Below are 14,606 nucleotides of genomic sequence, written 5' to 3' on the forward strand. Positions count from 1 at the left end.
TTTCCCATTCTTCTTCCTCAACTCCGGCGAGTTTAGAAGAGGGTTCGGGGGGAGGTAGGCCAGGCAAGCGGTGGGATGGCGAGAGGGCGGCTTAGGGTCCTGGTGGCGGCAGAGGCAGTCGGGCCAGTCGGGACGGGGGCATCCATGGCCGGAGCTTGCCACGGAAGGAGGGGGACGGAAAAGAAGGCGGCTGCCGTGGGCACGCTAGGGGTTCTCCAGAGCTCCGCGGCCAGCATGCTACAGCGTGGCGGTGGGCAGTAGCGGGGGCGAGGATGAGGATGAGGAGGAGGGCGCGGCCGCTGGTGAGGCAGGTGAGGGTGGGGTGCGAGGAGAAAGAAGGCGGGGGTGGGCCGTGAGGAGGGAGAAGGCGCGGCCGCCAACAAAGCAGGTGAGGGTGGGCGTGAGGTTGGAGATGACCGACCATCAGTCACCTATACAGGAGACACACCCTGAGAAAAATAGCATTATCCTATTTTCCATTTAGAAAGGAGTCCCATCTCCGTGCATCTCTAATCTCTCCTGTAAAGAAAACCCTCTCTCCTGTAAAGAAAACCCATTTGCCTGGAGAAGAAAACCCAAACCCGCAAACAAACCCACAATGGAGAAAGGGAAAACCCAAAAGACCCGGGCGAAACGGCGCAGTAGCGAGAAAGTAAACGAAGAGCTGAGGAAGCAAGCAGACAGAGACGAGGGAAAAAAAGCGTCTCCTTCTACTCAGCTACGTCCTAGTACCTCCGCTCCGCCAGAGAGGAAGGAAACCAAACAATCGTGGAACAAACACGCGGGCGCGCCCCCCTCCTCCTCCCGCGCCTCGCCGCCGGACGCCGTCCGTCGAGCCGAATTCGCCGCGCCGCCACCTCGGAGGAGGGAAGCCTAACGGGCGCAGCAGCCGTCGCCATCGCCGCCTCCGTGCCCTGCCGGGCCGCCGTGGAGCCGAGATCCGCCCGGGCTTGGGCTGTTCTGCTGTGATGGTAAGGACGCCCGCTCTTCGCTCGCTCGTATTCCCTGCCTTTCTGCTTTGCTCCGGGCCGCCGCGCCTCGGAATCTCTGCCCCTCCCGGCTAGCCGTGGATTTGCTCGCCGCGTGCTGGTGCTCGATTCAGGCGCTGTCTCGCCCGTGAGATCCGGGAGCAGCTTGCGGTGCCCGTGCACGTGCACGCACACATTGTCTCACCGCGCGTGTTTACCCTAAACCGGCAGCCTGCTGACGGCGGTTTATCCCTTTTCTAATAAAAAATCTGGAGTGCTAATGGAGACCCATTCCCCGCTCCAAGCGTTGTCATGGAGATCTGGACGGCGTCTGAGAAATGAGGGTGCCATTTCCGACGAACTCCAGTGCCACGGGCGTTGACTGGTGCTTTGCTAACGTTCCTGATCGGTGTTCCCAGGACACTGCTCTACTTTACGCCACTGAATGGGCGGTGGACTCAACCTAGTGCCTATGGTTGCCATATTTAGCCGCTACGGGGGCATCCGGATTCCGGATGCATTTAGCCCTTGGCATTTTATGTTTTGTCTTTCTTCTCGTATAATACGCGTGCGGCTATCCTTTAATGTCAATCTGTGTTTCCTGCAGGCGGCGCAAGCTTCCATTGCGGTGGGATCCCAAGTTTGGGTCGAGGACCCCGACGTCGCCTGGATTGATGGGGAGGTTGTAAAAGTCAATGGGGACACAGTTACGGTCAAGTGTTCCAATGAAAAGACGGTATGTTGCTTTTTTGGCAAGTTTCGGGTTAGTGCTAATGCTAGGCTTGTAAAAGGCAAACGGTTAAGAAGGGCAGCACCGAAGCTGAGGCAACCTTCTATAATTGGCAAGACACTTAGCAGTTACGAATGACATGCACACTGAGTTGAAACCTGGCCCTTTGTTCAGGTTATGGCGAAAGCGTCTAATGTCCACGCTAAGGATCCCGAGGAAGCGCCATGCGGAGTCGATGACATGACGAAGCTTGCCTATCTGCATGAACCCGGGGTTCTTCAGAATTTGAAATCTAGATATGACATGAATGAAATTTATGTAAGTTATTAGAATAACCGTATAGCCTAACTATATGTTTCCATATATTTTCCACGGCTACTTGTTAACTGAGCTGACCACGCGTTTTTCTGACACGTGTTTCTAACTTATTCATTATTAAACCAGACATATACTGGGAATATCTTGATTGCTGTAAATCCTTTCCGAAGACTGCCCCATCTGTACGACACTCAGATGATGCAGCAATATAAAGGGGCGGAATTTGGTGAATTAAGCCCTCATCCTTTTGCCGTTGCGGATGTTGCATATAGGTAGGTTCATTGTGGTATATGTTGATAGTTTCTGGGTGGTATATATTTCTATATAGATCAACAAGTACTCTCCATAAAAGAAATTCAGTGTCATTATCTCCATTTTTGCCTTTTGAGTTCGACTGAGAGGAGAGTATCTTTGATTACTTTACTGTTGCAGATTGATGCGCAATGAAGGAATTAGTCAGTCGATTCTTGTTAGTGGAGAAAGTGGTGCTGGTAAAACGGAAAGCACCAAGATGATCATGCGCTATCTTGCTTACATGGGTGGGAAGGCGGCTTCCGAAGGGCGAACTGTGGAGAAACAAGTCCTTCAGGTGATAATTTCTTAGACGCCTAGTTCCGAAAAAGTATTCCCATGACCATTATGTTCTTGTTTGACTGAATAACACATATTATATTCCTATCACAGTCCAATCCTGTTCTTGAAGCATTTGGAAATGCAAAGACTGTCAGGAACAATAATTCAAGGTAAGAGGCATTTCTCTACACAACCATCTTGGTTAATATTGTGGGTTAGCGATTTTTGCCACTTAACCAGCTATGCTGTTGATGCTATTACTGCAGCCGTTTCGGTAAATTTGTTGAGATCCAGTTTGATCAGAAAGGGAAAATATCAGGAGCTGCCGTAAGAACTTATCTTCTTGAGAGATCCCGTGTCTGTCAAATATCTGACCCAGAGAGAAACTACCATTGTTTCTACATGATATGTGCTGCCCCTCCTGAGGTACTGTCCCTGCCCGTGCGCTTTTCCGATAGGACTTATTTATATTAACTGTACACTCTGTAATCATATTCTGCTTCATGCCTTACCTGTAGTGTAACAATAATATACCATACCTGTTTTCCCCATTTAAAATTTAAATATCATATTTCCCATTAGCAAGAAGATTGTGGTTAAATGTTACAGTTTTCATCTATCAGGAGCGTGAGAGATACAAACTCGGAGATCCCAGCACATTTCACTACCTTAATCAGTCCAACTGCATTAAGCTTGAAGGCCTAGATGAATCTAAAGAGTACCTTGAAACTAGGAAGGCTATGGACATTATCGGAATCAGTTCTGAAGAACAGGTACACATTTGATTAATGACTGGCGGTACTTTTTTCCTTTAAAAATCAGTTGGAGCTTGCCCTTGACCACATGGTTGTGTTTCATCTAGGAAGCAATCTTTCGGGTTGTTGCTGCTATTCTCCACTTGGGGAATGTCGAGTTTGCAGAAGGGGATGATGGGGATTCATCAAAACCTAAAGATGAAAAATCTCTTTTTCATTTAAAAACAGCTGCCGAGCTCTTCATGTATGTTCTTTTCTAGTTCTAAGATTTTAGAAACTCCTACATGGTTATGCTGGTTGACAAGAGCTCCAAATTTGGTATTGTAGGTGTGATGAGACAGCTTTAAAAGATTCGTTGTGTCAGCGCATTATTGTGACTCGCGATGAGAATATAGTGAAGACTTTGGATCCTGAAGCTGCCAAGGGAAGTAGAGATGCACTTGCTAAGACTGTGTACTCACGGTTGTTTGATTGGTGAGTCTTTCAACATTTTTGCACTGTCTGTCTGCTGTTCTTGTTCAAAAGGAGCTTCATGGCTATTTTTCATATGTTTCCACTGACACTGATAAATGGCAAATGACCTTTGATCTTAGGCTTGTGAATAAAATCAACAACTCTATTGGCCAAGACCCCAACTCGAAATGCTTAATTGGAGTGCTGGATATCTATGGGTTTGAAAGCTTCAAGACAAACAGGTGCTCAGTTGGTACGCTTTGATGATTGGTTGCATGCTGAGTGTTTTACTGGCAATAGGCTGGCCAGCTAGTTGGGAAATGCTGAAGCTGGGCGCAATTTATCTTTGATGAAATCTATAGTCTTCTTTGACAGCAGGCTTAAATATGTATATCTCATGTTCTGAAGAAGTAACTTAATGTGCTAACGGAAGTTCCCACAATAGCTCCTAGCGTCTTCACATTCTTCCTGGACCTTTTCTTTAACATTGCAAGCTGCTAGCTTTTTTTAAATGTGAAATCTTGGATAGTACATGGCAAGAATATAACTTGAACGAAAATCTTTCACAAGTGACACATGCGGAATGCAGGGTATTCCCTCTTTTTTAGTGATGATTGGTGTGAACTTACTGTTTTGTATGTCCATGGATTTGCTGTGACAACTTTGGTTTGTTATTAGTTGAACAGTCAGTATAAACAGTTCTGCTGGTACATGTATGTCTTTTCTGGAGACTTGACTACAATGTCTAAGGTTTCTTTCCCTAAGTTTCAATCTTACCAGCAAATTGACTAAGACCTTTACATTTTACTCATAATGAATAAAAATATTTAGTACCCCCCCCCCCCCCCCCTCCCCCCCTCCCTAACATACACATACACAACACACAATTTTTATCCCTTTTTTTATTACTTCTTACTTAAGGTTTATTTGTAGTGCTCATCATCTCACATGCATTTTACAGTTTTGAGCAGTTTTGTATCAACCTGACAAATGAAAAGCTCCAGCAACACTTCAATCAGGTAAGTTTGTGGAGCCTTCTTAGCTGGTGCAATTACTCATGGTTTCATTTCTTCGTGGTTTCTGAAGTAGATTTTAACTTTGTATTTCTGCTTCCTGCAGCATGTGTTTAAGATGGAACAGGAAGAGTACACCAAAGAAGAAATTAATTGGAGTTACATTGAGTTCATTGATAACCAGGATGTTCTTGATCTCATTGACAAGGTAGTTTTCTTTGATTTCTATGATGTTTTGAATAGTTGTTTGCTATTTATTTTATACTTTTAAAATTTTAATGAAATCAAAATAGCATTAATTTGGTGAACTAGTGACACTCAGTTCACATCCTGCATCACATTGTTAAAATATTGCATGTTCCCTGCGGATGGTTTCATCCAACTGCATCATCAAATGCTCAGATGAGAGCGTATATGCTATGGAAGACAACCAGTAAATGACTGTATGCTTAGCAAGCAAACATTGCCGATGCTGCTTTGATCCTTAAGTTCCAATTCAGGATAGACATCTATGCTAATTAATCTGACGCGCAGTGTACTTAAACTTATTGGTCATGTTGTTTTGCTATAATTTTTTTTGTTTCACCTAAGTACTTGATTCTTCCTTTGCAGAAACCTGGTGGAATTATTGCCCTTCTAGATGAAGCTTGGTATGGGCGTTTGATGATATTCCTTTTTTTAGTTGCCATTTTGCAATTGTATAGGACTCTAATCTATCTAATAACTTTTAACCTGTCTACATTTGCAATTGTGTTACAGTATGTTGCCGAGATCGACACACGAGACATTTGCTCAGAAATTGTATCAAACTTTCAAAAATCACAAGCGCTTTGCTAAGCCAAAATTATCTCGGTCAGACTTCACCATATGCCATTATGCAGGAGATGTAAGTATGGTTTGCTTTTGCACTTTTTTTGTTCACAGCATTCACAGTACCAACCCTGATGTGAAAGCACTGTTTTGTGTAGGTCACCTATCAAACGGAATTATTTCTGGACAAGAACAAAGATTATGTTGTTGCTGAGCATCAGGCTCTGTTGAGTGCTTCAAAATGTGCATTCGTTTCAGGCCTTTTCCCTCTTCTATCTGAGGATTCCTCAAAATCTTCAAAGTTTTCATCCATTGGTTCTAGGTTCAAGGTGAATAAATGGCTTCCTCTCAGTGCTTCAATGTGATTTCAGTTGAGATCAAGTCTTAATATTTTTCTTGCTCATGACATAAACGCAGCAACAATTGCAATCTCTGTTGGAAACTCTGAGTTCAACTGAGCCACACTACATCCGTTGTGTAAAACCCAATAATTTATTGAAGCCTGCAATTTTTGAGAACCAGAACGTTCTTCAGCAACTCAGATGCGGAGTAAGATTTTCTATTAGTATTTTCTTTTGGCTTGCAGCTTAGTATTTACATTATTGGGGTACTATTATTGGCTTGCCTCAGGGAGTTATGGAGGCGATTAGGATTAGCTGTGCCGGATATCCGACCAGAAGAACATTCTACGAGTTCATAGACCGTTTTGGTATTCTTGCGCCTGATGTTTTGAGTGGAAGGTGAATCACAAGTGCATATTTTACTGTGTTCTTAATTTTATTTGTAGGCCTAAATGTTGATCTGGTTTATTGCGACTGTTGTAGTTCTGACGAGGTCAGTGCTGTAAGGAGGTTGTTAGACAAGGTAGATCTTCAAGGTTATCAGGTAATGGATGTTATTAAAAAATCTAAATTCTACATCTGTAAATCATATAGGCTTCAGCACTGTTGATATGTGGCTTTTGATACTCGATAATTAGACTTTCTAGTCTCATCAATGATTAGAAAGGTAATTTGTCTAACTCTTGTGTAGTGTGTCTGAACTTCAAAAGTATTCCCTCCGTCCCATAGAGTGTCATTCTCACTTCCTGATAAGTCAAACATTTTCAACTTTGACGAAATATATATAAGAAAATATTAATATTTATGGTGCATAATTAGTATCATTAGATGAATTGTTGAATATATTTTCATAATAAACTTATTTGGAGATACAAATGTTGCTAATATTTTCTATAAACCCAGTCACTCTTGTCGGGCAGAGGGAGTACTTATTTGTAGAACTAGAAGTAAGATATTTTTTGTAAACTCTTTTTTAGTTTGCCTGAACTTCAGAAGTACTTAATTTAGGACTAGAGGTAAAACATTTGTGCCCTTGTATACTGTAGTGATCCTACCTTGCATGATTCTGAAGTATATGCACCAAAGATTCCAAAGGGACTCTTAGATAGTCAGACATTTGTAACTTTCTTTAGAATATCAATCCTATACATTTATTTTGTGGACCTGCCATTGAACATTGAAGATATTTAAAATACAATTACCCATGACTGAGCCTTTTGATCCATGTAAGTTAGGGTAGGCTAGTGATGGAACTCATTGAGAGCTACAAAATTTTATATAAAACATGTGAAATTAAAATATTAATAGTAATTAGATCGTCCCTTCAGACTGAACCTTCTGTTTTGGCACCTAGTATTATGTTATCTTTTCAGCCATACAGTGAAGAACTCTTTGATGTGTGTACTAACTACTAAGCTGTATGTCTTCTGCAAATATGATAATCTAGATTGGCAAGACAAAAGTATTCCTTCGTGCTGGTCAGATGGCTGAACTTGATGCTCGTAGAAATGAAGTGTTAGGGCGTTCAGCTAGCATGATTCAGAGGAAAGTACGTTCATTCTTGGCACAGAAGAGTTTCATTGCATTGCGACGAGCAGCTTTACAAATCCAGACAGTTTGTCGTGGTGAGCTTATTTTGTTCTCCTATTTGTTATATTAACCAGTCTATTTATCCCAATCTATTTTCCCCATGAAGCTCCTTTGATGTGGTTTTGCTTAATTCTTTATAGGTGAGCTTGCAAGAAGAGTTTATCACAACCTCCGCAGAGAAGCTGCTTCACTCAAGATCCAGACTTTGTACCGCATGTATACTGCCAGAAAAGCATACAACGAGCTTTCTGCTTCAGCAGTTACCATTCAATCAGGATTGCGCGGTATGTGCGCGTGTAAAGAGCTCCACTTCAGAAGACAAACAAGAGCTGCAATCATCATCCAGGTAATATGACAAAGAAACCAATCATGCTCATGTTGGGCGACAAGCAATGGACTACTACAAGGAAATAACAGTTATGTCAATATATTTAGGATATAATGGCCACTCTGAAACATACAATGTTAACTTTACTTGTTGAATATCCAAGAAAGCAGTTCTAAGTTCTTACATGATTGGTGGCTGGATTTTTTCCTGTGTAGGAAGCTAGAGAAGCCATTAAAATTTGTGAAAGTTGGTTTTCTTAATATTGTCTTCTATACAATCAGACATAGAATGAAATTTGTTTATGAGAAAATTGCATCTATGGCTTTGTTTGTATTGAAGACACCAATATGAATTGACACATGCTTCCATTCTCCTCGTTTTAATGTGTACCTACCACGATATCGACTGAATGCACACTTACCCTTTATATATAATTGGATTGTGCCACGATATTTCTTAAAAACATGATACATATCTTGATGAAGTAACATGTACATTGTATAGGTGATGATCCTTGTTATCTCTCATCAACAGTTATGGCCAAATGTTCCTGACCTTTGTGTATATTCATATTTCTATTCCAGAGTCACTGCCGTCAATTCTTGGTGAGATTGCATTATTCAAGAACAAAGAAAGCTGCAATTACTACACAGTGTGCCTGGAGAGGGAAGGTTGCTAGAAAGGAGCTCCGTAAGCTCAAAATGGTAAGTTCAAGCACACTGGGTGGCAGGCGATTTTGTTCTACCAATGCTATTTCTGTAGCATATACATATTTCTCATCTCAACTCACCGTTTTCTTGCTCATATTACTGTTTATCAGGCTGCCCGGGAAACTGGTGCATTGCAAGCTGCCAAAAATAAACTTGAAAAGCAAGTTGAGGAGCTTACGTGGCGGCTACAGTTGGAGAAGCGCATGCGAGTGAGTTTTATATAGTAAAGTTTGCAGTTGTCACCACGTACATGCTCCAAATTTTTTCCTCCTTGTTCAAGTACATGAAGGGTTACTTGTTCAAGTCTTCTTTGATGACGTTGCCTGAAAAGGCTGCTGGTCATATCATTTTCTACAATTGTTGCATAATTTCTGGGATAATAATCAAACTTATTTGAATATTTAGAGGGTTGTTTTATTCTGTTAATAACAGTAAAATGTGTAGATTTGTAAATTTACTTTTATAGGATACATGATGTATGTGGTGCATTCTTGTTTGCTGTAGGCTGATCTCGAGGAAGCTAAATCACAAGAAAATGCAAAGTTGCAAGCTGCATTGCAGGAGGTGCAACAACAGTACAAAGAGACAAAAGAAATACTAGTACAGGAGAGGGAAGCAGCCAAAAAGGCTGCAGAGATAGCTCCAGTTATTAAAGAGGTCCCTGTTATAGATACAGAGCTAATGAATAAGCTTAGAGATGAAAATGACAAACTGAAGGTGAGACCCGAACATAAGAATTATTTGAATGTTTTTATGTTTTCCAGTAGACACCATTTCCTTTTACTTTTAAGTTCTGTTAGTTTTTGTCCATGCTTATGTTTGTCACTTTTTCTGCCATGCTACAGACTTTGGTCAGTTCTCTTGAAAAGAAGATCGATGATACCGAGAAGAAATATCAAGAAACAAGCAAAATCAGTGAGGATAGGCTCAAACAGGCAATGGATGCCGAGACTAAAATCGTTGACTTGAACATGGCAATGCTAAGGTTTTCTATTTTCCTAGTCACTGCACGATAGATTTGACATTTTCTGCTTTTAACTATGTTTTATGTTACACTTTGTTTACTTAAATTCTTTAGCGGAAAACTGGACATGTTTCTTTTATTATTCTGCTTCAGGCTTCAAGAGAAAATATCCACCATGGAATCTGAGGAGAAAGTGCAAAGACAAGCGCTGCTAAGCACGCCAGTCAAGAGCATGTCTGAACATTTGTCAATTCCAATTGCTCCAAAGGTACATGTAATGGATTGATTGGAAAATGATGGTTCTTACTATTGAAATTCTTTTTTTTTCTTTACTCAAATCTTCCGTTTTCTTTTTACTCAGAATTTGGAGAACGGCTATCATGAGGTTGAAGAGCATAAGGTTTGAAGTTTTTCCATCTTAATATCTACCTTTTGTCTCTTGAACTTTCATTTATGCTCATAATCTTTGTTCTCAATTATAATAACTTTTCAGGAACCCCAAAGTGCACCTCCTGCTATTAAGGAATATGGGAATGGTGATCCTAAGATGAGGAAATCTTGTGTTGACAGGCAACTTGTATGTCGCCAAAATTTTATGTTTAAATTGCTTGTGTAAACATGGTTATCTGAAGGTTATCTTTTTTGTAGGAAAACGTGGATGCACTCATTGACTGTGTAGGGAAAAACCTTGGATATTGTGCAGGGAAGCCAGTTGCTGCTATTACGATATACAAATGTCTTCTTTATTGGAAATCATTCGAGGCAGAGAAGACTAGCGTTTTTGACCGTCTCATTCAGTTAATAGGATCTGCAATCGAGGTAATCTGGCACTGGAGATTTTAGTCATGATACTCAAACATGAAAGTACCATAATTGACCATTAAGAAAATAAACAAGCCATCCCTTTGCCCTTTCCGCCTTTTTTGATAAAGATAAGATTTACTCTCCGCATGGAACAATGCAGATGTGTGAAAAATGGGCATATTATGTGAAATCTTAGTGTAGAGATCTAAATCTAAATCACCTGTGTTGTTTCTCCAACCTAACACATTCATGTTACTGAAGAGATAAGCCATGACACACTTCACTGTTGTTAATCATGTTTGTTTTTAAACGAGGCTGCTGCTATGTTCTTTTATGATTTTGGAAGCCAGTTACAGTGCTTTTGAGTTTTACAAGTGGCAAGTTTGTTATTTTGTTCTTTCTGCCAGACTCACTTTGTCCAGTGTTTGATGCAGAACGAGGATGACAATGACAACCTTGCTTACTGGCTCTCCAATACATCCAGCTTACTGTTCCTACTGCAGAGAAGTCTCAAGGCTGCTGGTGCTCCTGGTAGCGTTTCACGGAAGAAACCTCCTCAGCCAACATCATTATTTGGCAGAATGGCCCAAGTACGCTATTGACCTTTGCCGCTTGAAAACTGAATTAATGAGTTGGGGAATATAGCGTAATAAATCCATTTGTCTAGGGCTTGCGTTCTGCATCTTTTGCCAACATGCATGTCGAAGCAACAGATGTTGTGCGCCAAGTTGAGGCCAAATATCCCGCCTTGCTTTTCAAGCAGCAGCTAACTGCTTATGTGGAGAAGATATATGGAATCGTCCGAGACAATATTAAAAAGGAATTATCATCTTTGATTTCGCTATGTATCCAGGTAACGTATCCTCTCTGTAGTTTGTTTACTGGTTGTTGACAAATTCATATTTAACATTTGGTTCTAAACATGTGACCCAAAACGACTTATAGTTTATCACCCTTGATTTCTTTTAATCACAAGTCCCCAAGAACAATGAAAGCTAGCATGCTGCGAGTTTCTGGGCGATTATCTGGTCAATCTCAGAGTCAGAGCAACCACTGGCAGAAAATTATTGAAAGCTTGGATAAGCTCTTGAAGATACTGCAAGATAACCATGTATGTGTCTCATTGTTTCCATATCATTCCCTTGTGCTGATCTGCTGGATGTGTGTTTACTGTTGCTTTGTTTATCCTCAGGTGCCCCCCGTTTTAGCTCAGAAAATCTATACGCAGATATTTTCGTACATCAATGTACAGCTATTTAACAGGTGCGCTTATCTTTCAGTTTCTTGACTTCTATGTTTGTGGAAACTAGCGTGGTCAATGGTTGTGCGGTTTTGTTCTGCAGTCTATTGCTTCGTCGTGAGTGTTGCTCCTTCAGCAACGGAGAGTATGTCAAGGCTGGTCTAGCTGAGTTGGAGTTGTGGTGTGCAAAGGCAACAACTGAGGTGATCTGCTTTCTGTGTACATGGCTTGCTTTATTTTATTTTATTTTATTTTATTTTTTTGATTAATCACTGAAGTTTTGTGGTTACAGTATGCAGCATCTTCATGGGATGAGCTTAAGCATATCAGACAGGCTGTTGGATTTTTGGTATGACCAGTTCTACCAAATTTGCATTCTAATATATTCACGCTGAGATTCTGGATACAGTTCTGGGATCAGTCGTGTTCTTATCTTTGGATGTACTAAAGTTTCATATTCATAGTCTGGACAGGAGACAAACACAACAATTTCTGTTGTTTGATCTTGAGTTTAAACTGCTGTTCCCATTTTAAGAGGCAAACTCGTGTATTAATACATTTCTAATATCGTTTCAGGTTATATTCCAGAAGTTCAGAATATCTTATGATGAGATAGTCAATGACCTATGTCCGGTAAATTCTTAGTTCTTCAAACATACATTTAAATGTTGAATCTCTCGTATTGTTCTCTCTCTACTTTTTTTCACTTGCAGAGTATAGAGGCTTGTTTCTAATACATGTCCTATTATCTATGCTTGTAGATCTTGAGTGTTCAACAACTGTACAGAATATGTACACAATACTGGGATGACAAGTATAATACCCAAAGTGTTTCATCAGACGTGAGTACCTTTTCTGAAGAGCTTCACCATTATATCTGCAATCTTATTTGTTATCGAAGTTCTATTTGTTGGGTTGAAAAGTATAGAACTTCAAATTCCCTAGTTGTATGGAATTTGTATATGCTGAAACTCACTGCTCAACAGTCAACAGTAGATGTGATTTCTTTTTTTTTTTGTTAAAAAATCGTAACGGGCTGCCTGCCTGTGCTGGATATTTTTACACAGTAAGGGAAAATAAAAGTAACTGGACCATCTAATGTTTCAGGTTCTTAGTAACATGCGGGTGCTAATGACAGAGGATTCTAATAGTGCTGAAAGCGGTTCATTCTTGTTAGATGATAATTCAAGGTAACATTAAGTACCATCCCATTAAACTGTGGTATTGTTATATTGCTTTGATGATTATTTATGACAATCTCGGTCTTCATGCAGCATCCTGTTCTCGGTGGATGATATCACCAACTCAATGCAGGAGAAGGACTTCACGGATGTCAAACCGGCTGATGAGCTGGTCGAGAACCCTGCCTTCCAGTTTTTACAGGATTAGGGCTTGTGAAGTCTCGAGCATTATGCTGCTAGATATCTTGTCAGATCATTTCTTGATTTGTTGTATATTTTTTTTGATCCTTTCTACCCCATATGTGCTAGTTATCTTTTCTTTTCAGCTAGCTTTTGTAAAATTCATATAGGTATTTGTTAGGGTTGGGATGGGATTCCCCCCTTACAGTTAGAAAAAGCCGTATCTTTTAAAGCGGGGCAAATGATTCTTTGTAGGGCAACATGAAATCAATGTTTTTACCCAAGGGTGGTAGGGAGGGGTAGAGGCAATGTTAGTAGGCTCTCCCCGATTATAGATTGTGTAAATTATATACTGTAAATCAACAGTGCAATGAAAAAGAAAGGAAAGCTATATAGCAAATGCAGTTATGACATCTTGTTGTCTTGTGTCTGAACAGCTCGGTGTGAGGGTTCATGTAATCTTGTGTAGCACTTGTTCATGCCACATGCGTGCTGATCGTGCTTGACGGGCCTGTTTGGTTTATTGCCGGCGAGGGAGCAATCCAGACCCCCAATTTTGAGTGCCCGGTGGTTTAGATTTGCGCTTGGTAGGCCTGTCCGGACAGTAACCAAACAGACCCGACATGCTTCAGAGCATAGTTGACATCCTAGGCTATGTACTACTTGGAATAGCCATTTTTGTCCCTCAAATATCGTTTGGCACTCAAATTTTATCTTCTTAATGGTTAACCGTGAAAAGAAAATTAATATGAAGGTTCCATTTTCATTTCAAAACTATATAAACATATAGTTTTGATATTATGTACATATATCCTCTCACTAATGATCTCAGGTAAGATGCCTCCAACTAACAAATATTCTTTACACATTACACTTGGCTAAGGCAAAAATCAAAGATTGTTCAGGAACACTTGCCTAAGGCAAAAATCAATGACTGTTTCAAGACCTTTTTGGAATGCAGAAATTTCATAGGAAAAACATAGGAACATGGTTTTTTTTTTCTCATGTTCTAAACATGCCCTTAGTGTTCATGCAACACAAAGACAATCTCCGGAAGAATGAGTGATGGTGAACGTTGATGGCGAAATCAGAGAGAATGGGAATTGGTTTAGTGATAAGAGACCACAATTGTGACTCCCTAGCTGCTTCTAGGCAGGTATACAATAGGACCATTGATCTAGAACCTGAGGAGACAATTGCTCTCAGGCATGCCGTCCATTTTGTCTAAAAAATCCCATATAATTAGGGTGGTAATTTTGATTGCCTCTCAGAAGCTCTAATAAAGAAAAAAATGGAAAGGATTGCTCTCTGGTGGCTTTTATCATCCATGACATCAAGTAAGAGACAAGAATTTCATCAATTGTTTTTTACTTTAGGCCGCGTTTAGATCGTAAAATTTTTTGACCTGACCCAAAAACCTGACAGCTGCAGGTTTTGGCCAAAAACCTGACATCCAAATTTTTTTAGGTTGCTGTTTTGTTGCCAAAAATTTTGGCCTGGCCCAAAACCTGACAGATGCACCATTAATTGTCTCTCATGCACATGCAAACACATGCATGCGCCCAATGCATGCTGTAGCTGCAAACACATGCATGCTGTTGTCTCTCATGCTGCATGCATGTTTTATCACAATGACATAACAGATGTA

The 14,606-nt window shown here is 40.6% G+C and overlaps 1 protein-coding gene across 1 annotated transcript; it reads left to right on the forward strand.

The window, feature by feature from the left end:
* The first annotated feature begins 664 nt into the window (after nucleotides 1-664).
* LOC136478358 (myosin-6-like) lies at nucleotides 665-13,374 on the forward strand. The gene is made up of 39 exons (XM_066476788.1): nucleotides 665-971; nucleotides 1,576-1,704; nucleotides 1,873-2,016; nucleotides 2,143-2,288; nucleotides 2,449-2,605; nucleotides 2,701-2,759; nucleotides 2,856-3,015; nucleotides 3,213-3,362; nucleotides 3,452-3,588; nucleotides 3,672-3,818; nucleotides 3,938-4,039; nucleotides 4,759-4,816; nucleotides 4,917-5,018; nucleotides 5,423-5,460; nucleotides 5,570-5,696; nucleotides 5,779-5,949; nucleotides 6,038-6,169; nucleotides 6,251-6,360; nucleotides 6,445-6,505; nucleotides 7,409-7,586; nucleotides 7,692-7,897; nucleotides 8,464-8,583; nucleotides 8,700-8,798; nucleotides 9,094-9,306; nucleotides 9,435-9,574; nucleotides 9,707-9,821; nucleotides 9,915-9,953; nucleotides 10,047-10,130; nucleotides 10,202-10,372; nucleotides 10,792-10,947; nucleotides 11,025-11,210; nucleotides 11,334-11,468; nucleotides 11,550-11,620; nucleotides 11,701-11,800; nucleotides 11,890-11,946; nucleotides 12,174-12,230; nucleotides 12,359-12,439; nucleotides 12,705-12,787; nucleotides 12,872-13,374. The coding sequence occupies exons 1-39, from the start codon at nucleotides 969-971 to the stop codon at nucleotides 12,984-12,986; spliced, it is 4,539 nt and encodes a 1,512-aa protein (XP_066332885.1). The 5' UTR covers nucleotides 665-968; the 3' UTR covers nucleotides 12,987-13,374.
* Nucleotides 13,375-14,606: the final 1,232 nt, after the last annotated feature.

Source organism: Miscanthus floridulus, chromosome 8, assembly GCF_019320115.1.
Source record: "Miscanthus floridulus cultivar M001 chromosome 8, ASM1932011v1, whole genome shotgun sequence".
Classification (NCBI taxonomy): Eukaryota; Viridiplantae; Streptophyta; class Magnoliopsida; order Poales; family Poaceae; genus Miscanthus; species Miscanthus floridulus.

What these genes read in the sequence shown, in the direction of transcription:
- LOC136478358 (XM_066476788.1), top strand. An exon ending in CCTGATGTTTTGAGTGGAAG is followed by an intron (nt 6,361 to 6,444) that starts GTGAATCACAAG and finishes CGACTGTTGTAG; the next exon opens with TTCTGACGAGGTCAGTGCTG. An exon ending in ATGAGGTTGAAGAGCATAAG is followed by an intron (nt 9,954 to 10,046) that starts GTTTGAAGTTTT and finishes ATAACTTTTCAG; the next exon opens with GAACCCCAAAGTGCACCTCC.